The sequence below is a fragment of the Symphodus melops genome (assembly GCF_947650265.1).
Source record: "Symphodus melops genome assembly, chromosome: 14".
Taxonomy (NCBI): domain Eukaryota; kingdom Metazoa; phylum Chordata; class Actinopteri; order Labriformes; family Labridae; genus Symphodus; species Symphodus melops.
This window is the reverse complement of record NC_136704.1, coordinates 7,137,746-7,160,748: the sequence shown is the minus strand read 5'-3', so window position 1 is coordinate 7,160,748 and position 23,003 is coordinate 7,137,746. Positions and strand designations below refer to the sequence as shown.

Here is a 23,003-nt window from a genome sequence, read left to right as displayed (position 1 = left end):
CTCCTGTTATCCTGCAAAAACACTTATAGATTTCAGCAGCTGTCACTTAAATGTCTTTTAGATTTGTCTTGTGTTCAAATCAATGCTTTATCCGGAAACATGCATTCAATCGCCTTAAATGATTAACTTTGCCAATAGAATTTTCAGAACTTGTGCTACAGAACTAATTACTGTATATCAGGGTAAACATTTCAACATTCAATGGGAGAAGATCACATCCACATCAAGCTCTTATGGAGTCTTTTCCATCCCAGTCATCTGATAGGATGTTGGGATTCTGAGGAAGACTTTGTGTTGGGTGAGATGTACATCTGTGAGGTTATTTTAAATAGCCTATTTCAAACCTCCTACACAAGAGTTGATAAAAATAAACAACAGGAATTGCAGCACTTTGCGTGCAGAACTTCTGAATACTTTTGGAAACACCGGGTATTATTCAGATGGAATAAATCCCCATAGGACCGACAAGTGTGTCAAAAACCAGCAGGTATTTTAAGGCTTTAATTAACACTGGGGAAAGGGGCTGGAAGAGCATACACCACATGTGCTCTGGATGGGATCTGAATCACTGAATATGCAATATTAAAATCATCTTACCAACCTCACAGAACTAATCTTGGCCGAATATGGCTAGAAACTTGAACCCAGTGAAGGGATTTTTCTTACGAAAGACAGGGCAAAGCAACATTGATTTTTTGGGTTATTAAAATGGAATGATAACACAGTCGAGACTTCTCTCATTAGAGATAGCCAGCTTCTCATCAAAGAAAAGTCTATTTAATGTGTTAATCTGGTTTAACCCTGCTTTGGGCAAGGTATGAAATCCTCCTCCATGGACGGATTTTATGCTTCAAGAGAATATTTTGCATTGCAACAAGAGCTTTGCTGAGCAGGCATGCTTTATTTTAGCAATGACCTGATTCATACACATTCACACCAGAGACACGCTCAGTAGAAACAGTAGGAGCACAGCACTAAATCTGACGGTTAAGTTTGATTATTTACTTTAAAGGTCACATATTATCCTCCTTTTCAACAAGTTTATTTAAGTCTCAGAGCTCCACTAAACATGTCTTTGCAGTTTTTTGGTAAACTTTCAATCTGATCCTGTATTTGATCATGTCTATAAATACCTCTATTTCAGCCCTGCACGGAACACTGTTTATGTGTCTGTAGCTTTAAATACAAATGAGCTGTGTCTGACCACGCCCCTTTCTCTGGAAGATGATGTGGCTAGGGCTTTCTTGCACCATGCCAGATTGTTTACAGTGATGAGGCAGAACACACACCTCGCTGTGGGAGTGTCACCCACCTGGGGGAGGAGTTACTGCCGTTTGTGATGTTATGAAGGGAAAATCTCCAAACAGCCTGTTTGAGCACACATTTTCTGAAAAGTCGCGCAGGCAAAATGACTTTTCTCATATTTGGAGGGTCTGTAGACATACTGGACATTTATTAGTGTTTGAAAAATATGATTTAGTTTATTGTACATAATATGTGATCTTTAAGGGTTCTTGTCAAACAACTAAGCAATAAGGTCCTACTTAAGTTTTCCCTTGTGGCAAAGTAGTGCTTAAATGTGTGTATACGACATACAATACTGTTGATTGGAGATACATTGGACATGCTTTGTTATCTTGTGAGTCTGTGAATGGATGGCAAGTGGATGTGTTTGACAACTAATTACAAATGAACTGGAGAAACTATATTTACAAATTGTGTTATTAACTGGAGCTGAAAAGATAAGTACAAACCTTATTTTGTTAGCATGGTGTATGACCGACATGGACAAAGTTCAGTGGAGCTCAAAACATCTTTGGATTGTGGTTGGATTGGTTCTACTGCACATTTTAAGGATTATCACTTGAATGATCTCTACTTTTTCATGTTAAGCCATTAAAGTTTTTTTTTTTTTTTTTTAAAGTCTTGATACTTATTGTGCAGTTCCAAAATGTTATTTTTAGTTTCCATTCACATTGAATGGTATCCCTCTGTGCCTGAAGTACTTTAATCAAAGTGCGTGAAATTGAGTTCAAAACCAAACAATCTAAACCGACTGTTGTTGGCTTTTTTATTGCACATGCAGTTGGTTTTTAAGCTGTTCAATTTGTTACAGATGAGCAGACAAAAAAACTCCTGCCAGAAGCTGAAGAAACTATTAGCTCCTCAGTCTTACCAGGTAGACCTTTGTTTCAGTGCATGTTGAACAGGGTAAGGTGCTGGACAAGACACGCTTCCGTCTGCCAAACATTTTAACGAGTGGACAATAAAGTTGAGGCCAAAGCAGGTACAGAACATCACTTAACACCATTTCCATCTTTGATAACAGACAGAGCACTAAAGACAGCTTATTAAATGTTCAGACCACAGTACTAAAAAGACAAGCTGTGCCAAGATAATTTAGAGACAAAATAAACTGAGCAGTTATTGCACGCACCGCAAGGCATGATTGATCGGTGTGCCTCCACCTAGCCTTCAGACACAAATCTGTTAGGTTTGTAGCCTGGCTCGGAGGCAGTAGACAGAAAATAATTATAACCTTTTTCTGTAATCAATAAGACTCTATACATGTTTTACTTTAAAGGCTGGATTGATAAGGAGCCTGAACTCATTGGCAGAAACAAGAGAAGTGACAACAGACTTAAGAGGCCGGCTTCCAAGAAACTGTCAGCTTAGAATATTGAATTTACTACCCAATACCGTCAGACTCTGTTTCTTCATCCGCAACTTCAACATCGATTACTGAATTTACTACCTGCTCACTTACACAAGCACACAAGCTGTTTTTATACACACACTCCTGAACATTTCAGGCACACTGGCCCTGAAATCATCCAGGGTTGCTTGTTGGCATGTGCACCAAACTGAGCAGGCTCTCCCTCGCTGATGGAAAGGGAGGGAATCTCGGGAGGCAAGACGTTAAAAGAACAATGTCTAAGTTGTGAAGCGACAGATTCTGACTTAATCAGGACAACTTTTAATCAATGTTATTTGTGGTTCAACACATTCTTGAGATCAACAATAGAGCTGAGAAGAAGATACTGGCGAACAAAACACCTAATGAACCAGTTTTAATAACCTGCATGGATATCGCAAATACAGCCAATGATCTTGCGCCAGTCTCAGGACGAAACGTCAAACCCCCCTTCTGCTTGCAAGCGGAGATTTAAAAAAAAAAAAAAAAAAATCACGCTGTGTTCACACGCCAGCGCACACTGGCTTCACGCAAGACATTTACTTGGGCGGATGGTGGAAAAAAAAGTTCTGGATATAGTCAGAGTGAAAAATGTGGCCTTTTGCATTCACACATGCAGCTCACTGTTATCAGCTGATCAGGAAGTTTTCATGAGCTTGCAGGAATTTTGTTTCTTATATTCTAATTTATCTATACAACTGATATTAATATTAGAGCCTCAGTCTGGATATGGGCACCATTTTTGTTTATGTGATGTAGTGAAATCAACATGGCTGCACCATAAAAACTTGTTTGGACTCAAATGGTAAATGGACTTGAGCTAGTCCTCTGACTACTCTGTGCTTTTTACACCGCAGGTCACATCTACCCATTCACACCCTGATGAGGCTGCTGTGTCCTCTCCTTGTAATGTGTCCTTGAGTTTTTTTTATAAAAGGTACCCATACATAAAATGCATTATTATGTAAAGTGTGTATAGTATGGATCTATTCACAGACCGCCAACGCAGCGTCTCAGCTTCCGGTTTAACACCTTCTCTGACAAAGACTTGTTGGTGAATATTGTCTATGCTTGAACAACAGCCCCACGGACTGCTGTGGTTTGAGTTTTCAAATGTAATTTCTTTACATGTCATATATATATATATATATATTTTTTTTTTACAGATAAAAAAAAGGAACCATTAATGCAGCAATAACACAAAATGTTCTATTCCTGACTTCCTTCCTTCCAAGTGGGAAAATAAAGAACCTTTTAGAATCATTAATATTTAAATGTTTAAATATGCAAAGGTAAGAGCTAAATTTGCGTACGGTACGGCTCATGAATATGCAAAAAGCAGCCTCATTTCTCAGTATTGTTGAGTGTGTATCCAGAGAACAGGCACGCTTGATAATTCAACTGGCTGTACAGGAGGGCCTCAGAAGCCATTTGCTCTTTGGCTTCTTCTATACACATTGTTACACTCACACTGATGAATGCTCACTAGTAGTCGTTCGTTCTATTGTATTTGCCTGCCGCAGGCCACTCTGTTGGGTGATGAGTGTGGTTGTCAGAGCTGCTGCAGGGAGAGGCCAGGAGGAATGGCCTGCACCTGCTAGAAGAGCCAATTATAGCAAGGACCCATACGCAGACTGACTTAAAATCAGTTTCCAAACAGTAGTCTTTTCTGATGTTTTACCTGTATGAAAAATTGTGACAGAAGAAAGGCTGGCAGAAAAAAAGGCTTTGTGGTCAACGCCACATGATCTGTGCTTTGTGACTATTTTTAACTAAAAGATTTTAATCTCGCATGAGTTAGCCAACTTTCCATCACATACTGTATAAGTTTATCAGGTAATCAAAACGCATGTGCTAGTTTAAGATTAATGAATCATGCTGAAGGGATTTTACTGTCATGAAACTTCATTTGCACTAAGGTCACACTTTGCAGTAATCCGAGAGTTGACACACAAGGAGTTAGATGGGGTTGTGGTCGGCCTTGTTGCATCTTCCCCACTAAACTCAGAGAAAGTTTTTTTTTTTTTTTAAATGGAAGCCAATGTGTCAAAGCAGGGACGTTTCAAGCCAACAGTTCAAATTTAAATTTAGATAAAGTGACCAAAGGTAAGAAAACAGACTAAACTGAACACAAGTCGTTTCAAATTGACTTCTGGTTAATGACGTGATTTGGTTTGCAAGAGTGTGGCTAATGTTAGCCATGCTAGCAAATGACCAGCAATTGTGGTGCCGACTAGCAAGGTTGAGGACGTTTAACCTTTAACTCGACTTAACACACATACTCCGATAACAAATATCGTAGGAGACAAATCGTAGAGAATAAAGAGTTTCTTAGCAGTGATAAAGGTCTAAAATGAAGAGAAACACATGACTCTTACAATTTCAGACTGAAAGGAAAGCTCATATGTGCAAATTAGAGCCTGACTGATGATATCGGCGCATGGATAATGGAACTATACAAATAATTGAAGGACGATTGAATAATTTATCTTTACATTCAAAGGTACCCATTATGAAAAAATCCATCAACTTAAAGTCCTCCATTTGATTCTGTCTGGAAAACTTTCTTGCATGTCATATCCAACTCTTCCAAGATTTACTTCCTGTCTATTTGTATCTTGTCACATTCAAATAAGAAGCCCTATTTGCTTTTCAAATATATTTATCAGAAAAGACACTTGTTTCATATTTCAGTATTTTTGATAATCTGCAGCGTTTACTGTATATGCGGGGGCTCAGAAGAGAAATGAATAAAGTAGGGATCCTTCTGTTGACAGAGTTCCAGTCTCTATGACCGAGAAAAACCCAAAGTAAAAGGAAGCCTAACACTGCCCTAACTCCATAATCAAGAGTTCCGCATGACTAACAAAACCAATAGAAAAGGAAATGATTGCTGCCGTAACAGCTTCATCGTCTCTGTCTTCCAACAAGCTCATTGTTCTTTTCAGCGTTTAATTCCCTCCTGCCTCTGTTGCTCAGCCTGCTCGTTAATCTGGATGCAGGATTGTCTCTTCCACGCTGCAACTGCGACTTCTCCTTCTCTATGTTTCGGTTTCCTATTCCATCCATCCTCTTCTCTCCCCCTCCCGAAGATTCTTCAAGACATGAAACCAGCTGGATGTCTAATCCATGTTCTCATTTTCGGAATTACTAGAAGTCAACTGTATTTATTCTGGGGTCTTTTTATAACAAACATAGCAAACTAGGAAAGATTTGGTTTGTGTATGAACACAGTGAGAAACTGCCACTGTGAAAGGAGTGTCTCATGCCTCTGTTGTTTGAGTCTTGAATTTACATCTGTATATGCTTAAAACAACAAAACTAAATATGGAAAGCTAATAAAAACAAGTGAAAACAATTAGCCTCAAAGGAGAGAGAGAGAAAAAAAAGGATGACAGCATTCCCTGCATCCTGTTCTAGATTTTACAAACAGTCTTGCTGAAAAACTCAACACATCTCTCTTAAACACAAATGCATCTGGAACCCCCACCCAAAGAAAGTATTTAGTGAATGTCTTGTTCTGTGGGCACTGACCAAAAGGAGTCTGGACTCCACTTTATTGCACTACTGAAAAGCATTGTGTAATGTAATAAATGGCGTTGGTACTGGTAGATGGTGGGTCTAATGATTTTCTGAACAGAAGTTGAGCCAGGCACTGACAAAACAGCAAGAACAACTTGGCGTTGAGTGTCTTGCCCAAGGACACATCAGACGTGGCAGCAGGAGCTGGGGATCTATCCCCCAACTTTCCGATTGAGAGACGACCGACTCTACCACTGAGCAATGCGTCTTGACCCTAATGCTAAAACACCAGGCCCTTATCACTGCTAGAGTTTGTTTTTCTCTCCTGATGATATCACACTGTTGGTGAGAAAAAAACCTCTTCATCTTCTAATAACACAAAGTGCAAATCTCTATCATATTATGTAGTCAGAGTATGGCATTAGAGAGAGATTGCCTAATTGGTTGAACTCGGCCCAAAAGAGGGCAGTTTAGAAAGTTGATTGCTCTCTATGTAGTTGTAAATGATGACATTTTGTGTAATGTGTAGTGCAGTTAATCTGTTTGCTCAGATTCTAACACAGTGATTTGGATCAAGCGGAACAAAACAGCCAAAGTTTACATTTTCCTCTGCAAATGTTCACAGTGAACATCAGGTGAATGGGAGATGAGATTTTTCTTTGAGAGAACAAGATGCAACAAAAGCAAAAGGAGGTGAGGTTACTTTAGTATAAAAGTTTGATTCCAACTTCAAAGTGTTGGTCTGACTCCTGAGCTTACCTTCTCGTAGTACTCCACGTTCTTCTCAGCAGTGCAGACAAACGCTGATCTGAGGTCAGTTCTCATGCTTTCCTGCCAGCGGGACCAGTCTCCCTTCATGGCGTTGTTGGCCTGTTCCACCCGGTCTGCCAGACCATCCACCTCCTCCTGTAGCTGTAAGTGAAAGACACAGACCACGGAGTCAAGCTTCTCCAGAACAAACATTACAGGCTGAAAAACACATTCTATGTCGAATGAATGACTCAAATATGACTAATTTCTTCATTTTTACAATAAATGCACGTCATTATGGTACATTTTCACAGACTGGAATCATGCTCATGTCTTTCTTTTTTGGCTCTTTTTTTGAGGTTGGGGCAGCTGAGTCTTGTTGTCCTTTGGCAAGACACTTAACCCACAATTTCTCCCGCTGCTTTGACCGCACTAAACAAGCTCAAGTCCATTTTCCATTTTCAAGCTCGGAAGTAGAAGAGCGTTTAAAAGTAGCAGGGATCATTTGCTCTGAAGCTGCCGCACAGCCTTGTTCATTTTTCATCTCTTCAAATCATCAAACGTTTACAACAGCAGACAATAGTCACTAAATAGAATCTGGGATACTGTTTCAAGTCCTTGCAAGAACCTCAATTTGGTGATGTTTATATTAAATAAGTTTCGAATCTTACTTCTTAACTACGCCACCTCGAGGCAAGTCAACAAAAGTAAAGAGAGCTTTATGTGTTTTCAATATAGCTGGGAGTGGGACTGGGTCAATAATGCTGCCAGTTGGGAAGTGAAGGGTAGAAAATTGTTTATAATTGAAGCATAGGTCGGCTACGTTTCTATATTTAATTTGCATGCACACACACATTTATGGCAAATAAGAACAAGCAGAAAAACAGAAGAGGCATTTCGATATGTGCCTGAGAAGAAAAAAAAAAAAAAAAATGGTTTTGTCGGTCCGCCTCTTTGGAGCAATTTTTCACTGCCTGAACGTGAATGAAAACACACCAAAATTTCCAAGGGCATCAGATCTGGCGAAAAATTTCACAGTTTCACAGGTTAGCTATTTGAACGAACTCCGACCAAAGCGTTTATCCGATTGACACAAAGTCAGTGTCTGCGTGTTCTTGACATGGCGAACATTTCCCGTTGTGCTACATAAAAGGGCGTAACTCCTGCTGCTTGGCCATGTGTCGCGGTTGCACATGTGGTTCACCACTTGTGGTTTTTATTATTCTTACCAGTGAAGGAGTGATGTGTGCTGGGAAAACTCAGGGGGTGCTGGTTGGATTTAAAGAGACACACACACACCAGAATCGAGCGTTCTGAGAGAGAGCTGGTTTATACAGGATCACAAACCTCCTCTGGTGCTGAATTCCTGTTATATTTGGACTAGAGCACAGCGCACATGTTTCATTTAGACAACAGGGGACTGTTTTAAAAAGCGGAAAAGAGGGCTAATATGTCCTCTTTAAAAGACTAATATTTTGCTGACTTTTACATTTTACACTTTTACAACATTTTATGGGAAGATCAGGAGAAGTTCCTCAAGGGACCATGGAACATCTAACAGGATGAATCTACAACCTCCTCCTCTCTGGGTATTCTTTCTCAGGTGGGATTCAATAGTACATTTAATTATAAAAAAAATCGTTTTATAACTAATACATAAAACTGGTTAAAATACGGAGGTGGCAACTTCCCTGCAGCGTGCATCACTTAAAAGCCTTTCTTACCCGCCAGGTGGGCAGACTCATAAGTGTGTGATGTCACGTGAAAAGACTGAATAGCCAGAAATTATTTCCTCGAGTGATGTTACCTGAGTCAGTCTCAGTTTGAGCTGGCGCCTACACGTTGTAAAAGTTTAGTTATTGCTAATTAGATTTGGGTATTTGGTAAGAAAAAAAACCCCTCTAGAGTTCCCCCTTCCTCCAGGCCAGCAGCTCCAAACACAACACATTAACTTTTCTACCTCACTGTCAGTTTTTGACTTGCATTTGGGAACAGAAGGAATAAATATGACTTTATTAACTTAATATATTGCTATTACTGCTTTTTTTCCAATGCTTCTTTAGTTGTTTTTTTGAATAAAAGCAGGCAGGACAAACTCTCTTTGGCTCTATAGAAGCTGTTGTGTGTGGCACTGGTCCACATACGCATACAATATTTAAGATTTGCTTTCACTGCCTTGCCTGTGTTTGTTTGTCAAATTAAGGAAAGCCTTTAGAGTGAAGGCCTACTGGAGCACGTTCTCCAAGCTCAAAGGTCCAATCTGTAAGATTTGAAGGGGTAAATCAGCACACAGATGTCCTCTAGGTTTCCTTTATCTGGGTAGGAAAAGCAAAACTCTCATCAGCGTTGAACACGTTTGTTGTTGTTTTGCTGTTCTAACCTGGATAAAGGAAACCTAGAGGACATTTGTGGGCTGGTTTTTCTGTCTCTTTCTAGTCTCATTGTGGTCGTGCACCTGAAACTACTTACTGTCGAGTGCGCTCCTGTTTTCCTGATTTGTACCTATCGGTAAGATTCTACTGAATAAAATCCTGAAATGGCCGCACTACATCACCAGACATTAAGGAAAGGTGCTATGTTAAAGTGATGTCTGCTCTGTCAGCAATGCAGCAGACAGCCTGTTGCTTTCCACATTTTGATTCTGGTCCTGAATGATCTGTTTTTGTTTTGACCAGATAAAACGGGCAGTTATTGAAGGCACAGAGCCGTTGTGGATGCAGGGAAGTTTGCCAAGCAAACTGTGGCTCAACTTGAAGGTGGGAGGTTCAATCCCTCGCTCCTGGAGTCATATGTCCTCGGTGAAGACACGTAACCCAAAGTTGCTGCTTCATTGTCGTTGTATTAAGCGTGATTTGGATTAGTTACTTTACATAGCAGCCTGTGCCATCAGTGTTTGAAAGGATAGATGTGACCTGCTGTGTAACAGTACTTTGAGAAGTCAGAAGACGAGAAAAAACACAATACAAGCTCAATAATGCAGTTTAAATAGACAGTATGAAGTATATTTTAACTGCATACTGTCTATATGCTGCATTATTGATCCATATTAACATTTGGTTATAGTAATTTGTATGTTTGTATATGTTGATATGGCATCTACAGGATTTCTCCAACAGTTCATTTCATTGCACTTGTACAGTGCAGTACAGTTTATCTTAAGTAAATTGACCATTTATCATTGTCATCCTGCAGAGTAACATGCTGACAGAACAGCAACAGCTATGCACACCCACTGACTAACATCCAAGATCAAAAATGGACAGTTACTTCCAACCTGGATGCTGACACCTCAAAATATGCTAAATTATATTTTTGAAAAGTCTGGGTCTTGTCCATTGTATCAGAATGATATCAGAAGGAACAGGAAGCACATGTACAATGTTAGTCATGGGTGTTACTGAATGCATTGTTGATAAATAGACACCGCAGACATGCTACTGAACTATGACTTAGTGAAACTTTAATCAGGTTGCATGTTTGGTTTCTGCAGACCTTCAGGACTCTCTCGTGGTCACATACAGCTGCAACAGAGCCCGACCTTGGCCACACCCCCTCAGTGGTGCAGGGTGAGGACAGACCAGTGATGAATGAAGATACCACGGCCTCCACAATTTCACTTGTAATGACTCGATTTTTCTCCTCTAGGCCAAATAATACAATGATGTTTTCGTGTTGTAAATCAGCTTGAATCAATGACACAGCGGACAGTCACACTGAGCGTGCCAACACAACGGTTATTTTCTGAGTGCAAACCAGCAGGCAGCCAACAGATGAGACCTCCGATTATCCCATTCATGAGAAAAGATTGCAGCATACACAACAGAAAACTGTCAGAGCAATCCAAAACATTCAGCTGAAAGATGTCAAATGACGCAAAATTTATCATAGAAATCTGAGGGCTGGGGACGCCTGTAGCATCGTCTATAGTCCTCAAGCGGGCGGCCCGGGTTCGACTCCGGCCTATCTTCTCACATATCATTCCCCTTTCTCTCTCCTGATCTCCATATCTATACACTTTCTCTCTCTCTCACACAATAAAGGCAGAAAAAGCCCCAAAAAAAAAGAAAAAAAAAAAAAGAAAAGAAATTTGAGGGCCAGAATAAAAAATTACAGCTTTAAAATAGCTTTACTTGGTGGCGCCGATAGCGCAGCGGCAGCGCGCGCACCATGTTGCGAGGCTTTGCTCCTCGCGCGGGCGGCCCGGGTTCGCGTCCGGCCTTTGGCCACTTTCCCGCATGTCTCTCCCCACTCTCTCCCTGTTTCCGACTCTATCCACTGTCCTATCAATAAAGGCAAAAAGGCCAAAAAAAAAAATCAAAAAAAACCTTAAAATAGCTTTACTTGAGTTTCTTCACGACAGCTACTTCACCCATTGATCATCTGCATAGAGATGGGCATATTCTAATGTAAGGGTTTATTTAAGGGGAATCATATGACTGGATAACAATGTTCATGAATAAATCCAATAATACATTTTTCATCAAATCATCAAAAATTAAGCATCAAGTGATACATGATTATACATACAGTGGCTGTAGCGCCAGCTAACGGGCATTCTCTCCCTGCTCTAGTACCAGGATGTAAACAAGCAAAGTGAACTAAAAGCATCTCTCAGGAGCAGCGTGATTATGGAGTATTTTAGTAAAGAAAATGGAATGAAAAATGTTTTCTCGGCTGCGTGTGATTGAACTGTCATATCAGTATGAGCAACAGTAACCTCATTTGGCATGAGTATGTGGATGTTAACCTGCAGAGAGGACCGAAGGCTGGGGGTGATTCGCCATACTCATCAAACTACACAAGAACCATTATATCATTTAACCGCAGACGATTTAAACATAACTGTTTTCTTTCCCAGAGATTTGTCGTTTAGTCTGAACTTAAATTCCTCTTTAACCAACGAGGACACGAGTCACCTCGGAACATCCCCAGTATCAGGACTCGTTTACCAACAGATAGAAGAAGTGAAATGTCATTTTCATTAAAATTCTTTTTGCATCCACACCTATCACTCTGTTAGATCTAAACTATGATCTTTTTATTGGCCTGTGTGATTGTTTGCCTGTTTCTTTTTCTCCATTATACTGTAGTATTCAAATGCTATCATTACTTCTCCTGTTGTTTTTAATTCATTTGAACTGCCTGTATACTTCTTTATTTTTTAGACTGACTGTAAATGCTGCTATGCATATTTAAAATACGAGACCCATGTGTGGGGAGGGGCTATAAAGACTTTAGGGTTGCAGGTTGTGTTGTCATGCTTTTCTTTTTTTTTCTTTTTTTTTTATAATGAAAATGAAATTCATGTATGGATTATTACCAAATGAAACAACTGGATGACATACACCCGTAAAGGCTGACAAATAAATGAAATGTTGGTCAAAAACAATTATTTTAGCATGATTGTAAAGTATCCTTTTCACAAGTAGACTTCAAAGTAGTTTGAATGTGAATGCAGAAAACATCAAACTATTTACAGCATAAAACATCTAGTGGTCTTTTATGAGTCTTTATCCTAATTGCTCACCATTTTTGGTTAGCAGGGTTTCTCTAAATAAAAGAAGGTCATAGTGGAGTAATAAATAAGTGTACTATATGTTTCATTGGACAATGTCATGGTTCATAAGTCATTGGCCTCTAAAACTATTAAAAGCAGCATTAAATCATCATTGGAGAATTACACGATACATTGAACAAACACCCACCGCTTCAAGAATCCTTCGTTCCAGAGACTCATTAGTTAGTGTCCCCATGAAGCAGAGTTATTATTAGATACTAGGATCAGGACTATTTCAGCATTAGGGAGTAAAGTTAGCCTGAAGACTGTATGCTGAACGATATAACCTCTCATCACAGTGCAGATAATCAGATATTTTCATGCCGCTGTATTCACTGAGCCTGAGCGGGGATTAGCTGTCTGACATTTAAACTGACACTGGCATTTACTCAAGTTCAATAAACGCAGCATGCTTAACACGGGCTTATCCACAACATGTACAAACTGAGGGGATCTCTGCGGCCTGCTTGTTACTGCAGTGATATTGATCCAGCCAACTTGTAAAGGCTTTGGTTGAGTAGCAACAAGCATCCATATGAGTGGACTATTATTATTCAGATGTAACAGGGCGACCAAGAGAGCACCAGATAAGACTCAGTGTGGATGCAGTAACTGAATAATAATCCGACGGCTTGGTTTAAATGTATTGGGTATGCTGAAATTTCTCAATGAATCTGAAAAGTGTCAGTAAAGAATTGTAAAGTCTAAAATATCGATTTTATAAATATATTTTCATGGTCTTTTAGTGTTTTGCAAAGATGCCGATACAATAATTGAAGATAAAACAATGCATTCAAAGCAAACACAAAAACCAAAGCAGTGCTTCTGTTCTCTCCAAATGGCGTGTTTAAAATGGAAGGAATAAAAAGTGTTTCTGTGTTCGTGGTTCACCACTGCTGCATAATTAAAGCAGCACTGCCCCCTCCTGGCTGCATTCTGCCATTGAAAAATGATCATCCTCTGGAAAGGTTTACTTGTTTAGAAAGCTCTTAAAGACATCTCAGACTAAGAAGGAAAGAGTTGAACCAAAGTGTGGTAAACCCCCTCCCCACCAACATCCATAGTTGTGTGTTGGGCCCTTGTGACCAAAATAACCTGCACAGATCTTGAATGTAGAAATGAGAACAAAAGGCAAACAAAAGTTAATTCCATTAGAAACCACTCACTTCTTGGAATTTTTCTTTTTTTGCTTCTTCAGAGGTGCAACAAAGATTTGTGATCAGTAAGTGAAGAGAGGACGCAGAAGGTCGGCATCATAAGGAATAACTACTGATGAAGGAATGAATGAATGCATGAAGCATGAAGGGGGCGTGGCTTTAACAAGCCTGCATAAGCAGAGGGCTCTGTGCATTGAGGAATAGCGTAGATATACAAGTTAACTTGGATTAAATTATACTAAAATACATTTTCCCCAACTATATTTAAGTTCCCTGTTAAAAGTCCCAGTTTATTCCCATACATTTCTGTGAGTTCTGTTTATTCAAATAAATTCCAGTTAATTCCCATCAAAAGTTGACAATTTTCAAAATTCCCAGGAAGTTTGCAACCCTCGAAAGGACACTTTTTAGCTGATTTCCTGCCATCATGAAAAAATAACTCAGTACACATTATTCATATAGATTTTTTTAACTGGATTTACTCTTGGGAAGTTGCATTAAGTTCTCTGGCACACAGTCTACTATTACTCTTTTATGTTTTCTTTTATCTTAAAGATGCAGTAACAGTCAATGCACCTGCACAGGTCTTCATGGCGACGACTGGAAAATAAAAGTGAATGAACATGTAGCCCGAGCCCCGTCAGTGACTGAACACTGACACAGGTAGCTGTACTGAAAACTCACAAGAGCACGTCTTAGAAATCGAACATCTTCCCACATTATTGACAAAGAACATCTATTCCAAGGGAGTTTTTAAAGATACAAGCTGAATAAATAACATCGTTTCTATGACAGGGAGCACAGTCAGAAACATTCACAAAGGAATCTATTTGACATTTCCATTCTCATTAAAGGGAAAGGGAGAAGCAGACTGATGTACATTAGAAGCAGGGAGACTGCATTAGAGTTGGTCTGTACACACACACACACACACACACACACACACACACACACACACACACACACACACACACACACACACACACACACACACACACACACACACACACACACACACACACACACACACACACACACACACACACACACACACACACACACACACACACACACACACACACACACACACACACACACACACACACACACACACACACACACACACACACACACACACACACACACACACACACACACACACAGCTAATTAAAGTAGAAATAAAATGCAAGTGTGTGGGGGGGATCTCTGTCCTCCTCCATAATTAAAACCTCACAGATGGATTTTGATATCAGCTAGGTTACGGGGATACACACCTGTGAATCTACATACACAAACACGCGTACACGACGGTGCACGGTTGCAAGAAGCAAAAACAAAGAGTCCAAAAATAGCGGTGTCCTTTGCTTTCCTAACTTTCCGCCTTGGTCCTTCGTCTCCTGACATTTTGAAGCGAGTCGTCATCTAAAGAGGATATGGGAATTTTCATTACGCCGCGATTAGCTGCTGGGCTTACAGTGTGAAATAATATTGACAGCCATTATTCCCACTGAGCTGAGGAATGATTTCGAGCCAACAAGCCTGGGTATCAAGATAATCCTCCCAGGAAGCCCCTTTTTTTTTTCCTCCCCAATATGAGCTGCGGGTGGCCCTGTGGGAGAGGCCCCCCCCTCCCTCCATGCTTCACTTTATTACACCTAATCTCTGGGAGGATGACTGCAGGACACACAAACACAAATGGCAGGCTGCAGAGGGAAGAGAGGAGTGCGTAAGGATGCTACATGGCACTTACTGCTTCTTGGTCGACTTTTCTGGATGCGAGGGCTTCCTTCTTGGCTTCATAGTCAGCCTGGATGTTGTCTCTCCGTCTCATCACAGCCTTCGACAGAGAAAAGACCAGCACAGAACTTCATTTAATACAACTTTCTCAAAGTTGAACAATGTTAACTGATTTACTTGTAAACCTGAATGGACCTCACTCGGCAATACATGTTTTTTACACACGTTTATTTTCCTTAACGTTTACCTCTAGTTGAGTGTTTTATCCCAGCAGCAGTGTCCACTGCAACTTTTAATATTATTTAGTGTTTTAATTTACTTTGAATTTTGCTTTGAAGTGTCTTTATGGTGTTTTGGATGTAATGTATTTTGCCAAACTTACTGTACAGCACTTTGGTCTGCCTCTATATATGTGCTATATAAATAAAGTTGACTTGACTTTAAATAAGCAGTCTAATTAAGCTGCAGGATCTCCCGTCTCTCTCTCTGCTCTGTCAGTGCCAGCTCTAACCTGCAGCAGGGCTGCACTCTCGCTCAGCCCACCACCAACACCCCAACATCCACCGACAGATATCATTCCATCACTCCTTAAATTGTCTACATACATTAAAACTGTGAGGAGTGATTAAGTCGGACTAAACACAAACTATGTTCTGCTGCAATAAATATTTGAAAGACACAAACTTGAGTTGTCTGACTGAAATGTGGTTTTGTACATAAAAATGTCTGTTTTAACCTTGAAACCTTTTCAACAAGATGTTACCAGAATCATTTTTATTTGGTTGGCTGATGTAAAAAGACTTTTATTTTTGTCTGCATCAAGCAATGACTGAAGTTGTTGCAACAGGCAGAAGAAATACAGCACTTGTGATCAGATGTATAAAATTATTAGATATTTTAAACAATAACATAAATACATAGTAACAAAATATATTGTGTCTAACAAAAAAAGAGTGACGTCAAACTCCCTTTGGGTTCGTTTGCTCTGTTGCTTACTGAAGCGTGTTATTTTTTTCTCAGAGGCTCAAACACATTTCAGAAATGTTTTTGTGTGTGTGTGTGTGTGTGTGTGTGTGTGTGTGTGTGTGTGTGTGTGTGTGTGTGTGTGTGTGTGTGTGTGTGTGTGTGTGTGTGTGGTCAGATGAAGCTGAAGTTAACCATCCGATAATCTCAGATTAACTGGTGCCACTTTTTATTCTGTATTCAGAAGAACCACGTCTCAAGAAAGTATTAAACTAAAAACAAGCGGATATATATTAAACCGATGAGTTCAGCCAACAATTCTTTAAACATTTAATAATTGCACTTCTACCGATATCTCAATATAGAACAATGCCGTCGCACATTTTTCTCATATTGTACAGGCCTAACTCAAATTCAGACTACCACTGCTTCTGCGCCCTGAAGGTCACATATCATGTAAATTACACTTCACCATGTTTTTTAACACTAATGTGTGTCCTTAATGTGTCTATAAACCCCCAAATTATGAGGTAGGTCCGTCTTCTGCGTCTTTTGCCGGATTGACTTTTCTAAATATGTGTGCTCAAACAGGCCGTTTGGAGATTTGCCCTTCATGACATCACAAAGGGCATTGAGTCTGCTTTCTCACCATAAACAATTGGACATGGTGTAAAAAAAAAAAAAGCCAGAGCAACATCCCCTTCCAGAGGGGCGTGGTCACACAGAGCTCATTTGCATTTTAAAGCTAAAGAACCAGCCTGTTCTTCGCAGGCTCAAGGTGTTTGTCTCCATGATCAAATACAGGACCAGAGTGGATTTTTGGCTAGAAACTTCACAGACATATTTTGGAGAGCTCCCAGACTTATTCAATCTTCCTGAAAAGGAGTAGAGTATGTGACCTTTAAAATATAAATCATGAGATGAAAATACTCGACTTTATCGGCTGGCACTAATATTTTAATCTCCACATAATGTAAATTAAATCACGGAAATTTATTGGCAAGTTCCAACGGCCAAGCATAATATTGGTGCTCCACTGATAATACCGTCAACGTAAATAATGAGCGTGCTCAGAGTTAATTAAACAGACTTTCTAGAAACAGAGCCAATCCAAACATATGGACCAGCAGAAAAGCAGCTTCTTCTCTCGTGAGTGGGAGGAGTTCAGATATGAGCAGTCTGTTTAGAGCTCACCTTCACCGTCTCAGAACAGAGAACGTACTCGTGCAGGGCAGGAACAAGGACCTCAGACATATGGTGGATGTGCTCTTCCGTTTCCTTACTACAACGCTCCACACTGCTGGCCACACCCTTCAGTTGATCTGATAGCTCCTCCTCTGACTCCGCCCACTGAGAGTAGGCTGGGGTGTACTGTTTAAGCTCATCCAGATACTCTGGGAAAAAAAACAAAAAACGATTAAACGTTTGCCAGGATCCACTGTATCCTTTAGACCGTGTGTAAACGATCAGTGTTGATGCAGAACAATGTAATCTTAACTCTTCAATGTTCTTTACTATAACACTCATCATTTAGAGTATACAGTCATAAATTCAGCAAATGTATTCTGCATTGTTTGTATTCCATTGTTCCATCGTTCTGTTCCACATCTTGTATTGTATATGTAAGATTCCTTCCAAAAACAAAATGTATTTGAAACTTTGCATATTTTACCCATTATTGTGATCATGCTCCTCTTCTGGCGTTTCATACAATGAATTCCTAAAATGATATTAGCCTCGTCTGCCCGGATATGTGCAACTGTAAATGTTTGAAGAACCTCCACGTTCTCTATAATCACTCCCTTCTCAGTGTACCTCTCTGTTCTTTGATGATCCTCTGCGTGACTTTGTCCACGGAACAGATCTTGTTACTGAAGTCCTCCACATATTCCTGCATCACAGTGAACTCCTCCGGTCGACTCCTCAGGCCTCGTACCGAGTTGGCCATCGCCTTCACCGTCTCCCCCATCCTGCTTAGAAAACCCGGACCCTGTTTCCTTTGAGCAGACAACTCCTGTGGGGAGTCACACAAACCAGGGCTTTAACTGAACTGTGCATCAACGTTAATCCAGCCCTTAAATAATCAAACTGGTTCAAAGTCATCACATATGACTAAAACTGAACAATGATACAGGAAAGGAATATGGATGCAACTACTCAGCCCATAATATTAAGTGGTTTTATAACTGTAGCTTTGACTTAGCATAAAGGCTTGAGGCCAGAAGAAACAGCTCCTCGCACCATTCCAGCCATCATATTGATCCAATAACAAACACAAATGGAACAATAACGCACAGGTTGTGGATTTAGGGGGAATAGGGTGCTTCAACTACGTGTACTTTGGAGAGCAATTTCTTATTTTTAGATGGTTAGATCAACTTGTGTAAGAAAGAGACCAAAAGCACCTGTGCTGTGAGGAAGACTTTGAAGTGTGGGCTTTCGGAGAGTATGGGATGCTCAGAGATCTTGTTGAGGAACCGATGCAGAGCTTTCCTCCTGGTCTCGATGAAGTCTTCATTGAAGCGCTCTACCATGCCTTTCATCACAAACTTCTCGGGCAGGGGCTGAGGACACAGCATGACACAAACAAAGATTTGAAAAACTTGAACTGGTCGACAGAAAAGTGGCACCTACTAAACCAAACGGCCCGTCTGGTAAGAAGAAGACTTATATAGCCGTAACTTGGGAGCAAATCCCCACTGAAAATATGAATGATAAGATGGAAACTTAAAGAACTATCTGTTTGGCTTGTATACACATGACTACACTGAATAATACTTATGGTTGGTCATCTCTGCTGTATTTTAAACCTCTCTTTTGAGGTGTAATGCAAAGCTACTTTATGTATCAATATGGAGAGTTTTATTTATAACACTTTAAGATCTAAATTAATTTAAATTGGCTAAACCTATGTTGGTTTTTTTATTGTTAAGTACGTGCATGACAGACACAACGTGTTTGTCGTTGCTGTGGAAACACCATATTACCTCAAAGACTGCTACAGTCTTTGCTACGAAGCGGGACATGCTATTAAACGCTGTCGTACTGTTGCTGTGCGGCCGGGATAAAAATCGACGTGTAAAAAATGCTTCAAAACGTCATCTGTAAACATCATCACTTCCTATGGTCAGGTCTTCACTGTGGATGTGGAGTTCAATCAAGGGTGGGGTTGGAGTAGCAGAATCACTCCCATGATTCCCCTGCCTAAACAATCTTTTGTTGTTGTTGTTTTGATTGAGAACCCCCTTGCGGTGGAATCTATAAATTGTGTGCTTAATGTCACAATAATATCTTAGTTGACACCAGACAAGCTTATCTCGTCCGCTTCATTATTCTGCCTCTTTTTTACAAATGTTAGCATCCACATTCATCGAGCTAGTGACGTTCTCTAAAAGAAGCGGTGCATGTTCGCAACAACATCAAAAAGTAAGATGTGAGGAGATGAAGAGGAGGAGGAGAGTTACTTTCGTGTAAATGTAGGCTTCAATGTGAATGTAGTCTGAGGTGCTTACAAATAGGACTATATCATCGGTATTACAAAATCAAGGAATGACTTATACACCTACAAGACACAACACAACAACCCTCCTTCTCCCCCTCAAACAAGCCTGCGATGCCCTTTTCATTTCTAAAAAATTACAATTCCTGAAACGACTCTTTCATAATAAAAACATTTCAACACCATAATAATTGTGAAATTCTACTGTGAAGAGTTTGTAGGAAATAAAATGTGTGAAGTGATCCCATACACTGAGTTGTAGCCAATTTCAACCAGCAGCGAGTAGGGAGTTACAGTATTAACAGTCGCTGCCTTGATCAATCTTGCTCTGTGTGTAGGAGAAGATGAAGAGGACAGTGACATCCTAAAAAGATAAGACAAATACTTTCTTGAATCTGAAATCATTTGGATGCTTGTGGTTGGTAGTATTATCAAGTACGACTGACAGCAGCATACAGATACAGCATACAACACATGATGATATGTACATACGTGGACGATGAGTGTTGGGTGGTTTTCTTCCAGTCTGCTTCGGAGCCACAGGAAGTCCTGGTAACGGCGGCGTACCTCATACTCACTGGAGTCAAACTCACTGCGAGTGGTCTATAGAGAGAAGTTACTACCGGTCAGTGCTCAGACAATAAGAAACTATCCCCTGTATCTGGAAGAAATAGATCCCTTAGAGCAGTGATCCTCCCATCTGACACCCAGATATAAATAATATCAGGTGACTTAATGACAAACATTAAATCATAAGGCTGAAATACTCATATTAGGTTAATTAGAGAAAAAACATTTCTCCTTTGACATCAACTTCTTCACATCAGGCTCTAAAGCTGGCAAGCTTTTGTCAATGCGTATTTTTAAAGTCCGGCCCCCATAGTGTCTTTCAAGGAAAAAAATAAGCTGTCCCTTGTACAAATGTAGTGAATGACCTCTGACCTCTGGAAGTTAAACTACTGTTGGACTAAAACGCTCTTCCCTCAAAGGGAAATGTTGTTGAAGCTTCCTAGATTTAACAAGTTAAAACAAGAAATTAAAGTAACCCTCGTTGTTCGTGTGATTAAATTCAGTCCAATTCCAAAACCTTTATTTGTCCCCGTGGGGCAATTCAAAGGCACACAGAGCAATAAATGAACAAAAGTACAGATGTACTAAAATGAGACAAATATATACTAAAGCTATGCAAAGGCTGAGCACTGAAAGAGTAAAGTGACTGTAGTGCAATGATGGATAAGATAAGAGATATGAAAACTGATATTGAATAGAATAAAGTGGAGCAGTGCATTAAGACCAAATGAAGCATAAAGCTGTAAGGTGCATCAGGAAAAAACTAAACTAAAAAGTTTGAACGTCAGAAATCATGATGACATAAAGGAAACAGGTCAGATTGCAAACCCGGGCCGTTCTGGGAAAGGCTTATGTTAAAAAGCATGTTGCTGTAGGTAACCCAAACATAAAACAGTTTATTCCAGTTTGAGAAAGTGTTTCATTTTGTTATGTGATACCACTCCTTCTTTCACCTGATAGCTTCATTATTTTAACTCATTCCTGACAGATTTCTATCTTTATATTGGAACATGAATAATCTGTTTTGGTTTATCCAGTCTCCAATTTTATCATAAAGATTTAAGAACACTTACGAGCATAAAACTGCTTTCATCAGTTGTCCAATATTTATACAGATGAATAATTACACAGTGTGCATCCAGCCGGTGATCAGTAATACGATCCCTATATGCACTGTGAAGGGCCTCCACTGCACTGTTAGCACAGTGTTTATCACACTGGATAGTAGCACAGGGAGTCAGGCCAGGATCTGGTAAAAGCATTTAGCCAGCCTTGCAAGAATTGAACACAGTTTGGTTTTAAGTAGTGAACGCCTGAACAACTTTCTCCAAATGTTCCATTCCCCCTCATCCCACCTACGTCACTGTTAGATTTTCACTCAGGTCATTTTAAAACTAGACACTGTAGATGTCATGCTGTCCTCCTCTGCAGCTTGTGTGATGGAGCAGAAAATAAACATGTTGCTTTAATGAACGACACAGGGAATACTCAACAAATAACCCAACAACAAAAGCAGGGTAAATGCAAACAACATGATGCAACCTTCCCATATAGAAATTCAATTTGCACCATTGTGTCTAAAAAAGGACTACGCCCTCCTCACCTTGGTCAAGACTCTGTACATGATGAAGGTTTCGATGGCAGTGACTTGGCTCTCCGGGTTATCCACCGTGATGAAGATGTCTTTGGTGTGAGCATAGTGCTGCTGCTGCTGCTCCTCCTCGTCCTCCTCCAGTCTGTACTGGTTGACCATGGAGCTGGGAGAGTTGGGCATGGGGCCTCCATCTGCCAGGGTCGTATTCTGGACAAAAGAAGAAGAAGAAAAAGACACACTGGTGAAAATGCAAAGGAGAAATCACAACAAGTTCTTTTATTTGTCAGAATGCAACACCGTGAAGGTCTTTGACGGTAGACGGCGAATGAGCCACTCCCTGCTAAGTGCTAAAGCTAGCTCTTTTTGAAGTGTAACGCCAAATGGAGAAACAAGAAATTCAGCCTATTAGAGTAGACCTAATCAAGTATGTACTCCTTTGAAATACGAATCCAGAATCGTTTTGAATAGAAAACAAATTTTGAATTCAATCATGACCCCAAGAATCAAATTCAAATCATGAGACTCCCAAAGATAGTGTTGAGTGTAGATATTCTAAATAGTGATAAATACATGAAACATAATCCATTAGAAAAGCGTTTGACTACATTAGCATTCAGTAACTTTTCCTAGTAGTGATTTGATAACGGATAAGCGTCATGAACAATAAGGTAACCGGACCTGATGGACAGGTAGGAGAAGTCGCTCCATTACAGCAAGAAAAAGCCAGAATGTGTAACTGCTTCTATCCAAAGGCCAAACGACGGTTATAAGAGCTAGCACTCCCCTTCTGAAATCCACAAACCTTTACTGGATAAGAAAGCCAAAGACAGACAGGAAGTGTTTGAAGGAGAGAGTGGGAAGGTGTGGTCTTCTGCTGTTAGTTCAGTGATGCTCGTCTGCATATCTCGGTTTTAACGAGTGGTTATTTGAGTTAGCGCTGCCTTTTGTTTAGCTTGAA

General features: G+C 40.1%; 1 protein-coding gene across 1 annotated transcript in view; it reads right to left on the bottom strand.

Moving 5' to 3' along the window:
- The window catches only part of snx7 (sorting nexin 7), a 49,780-nt gene that overhangs the window by 20,588 nt on the left and 6,189 nt on the right, over positions 1-23,003 (bottom strand). Inside the window, exons 2-8 of the mRNA XM_079360796.1 lie at positions 22,055-22,252; positions 20,374-20,484; positions 18,788-18,946; positions 18,198-18,396; positions 17,577-17,776; positions 15,433-15,519; positions 6,977-7,129 (exon numbers count right to left, since the gene is read on the bottom strand). Of these exons, the coding sequence (XP_079216922.1) occupies positions 6,977-7,129; positions 15,433-15,519; positions 17,577-17,776; positions 18,198-18,396; positions 18,788-18,946; positions 20,374-20,484; positions 22,055-22,252 (1,107 nt within the window). The remainder of the gene's footprint in view (positions 1-6,976; positions 7,130-15,432; positions 15,520-17,576; positions 17,777-18,197; positions 18,397-18,787; positions 18,947-20,373; positions 20,485-22,054; positions 22,253-23,003) is intronic.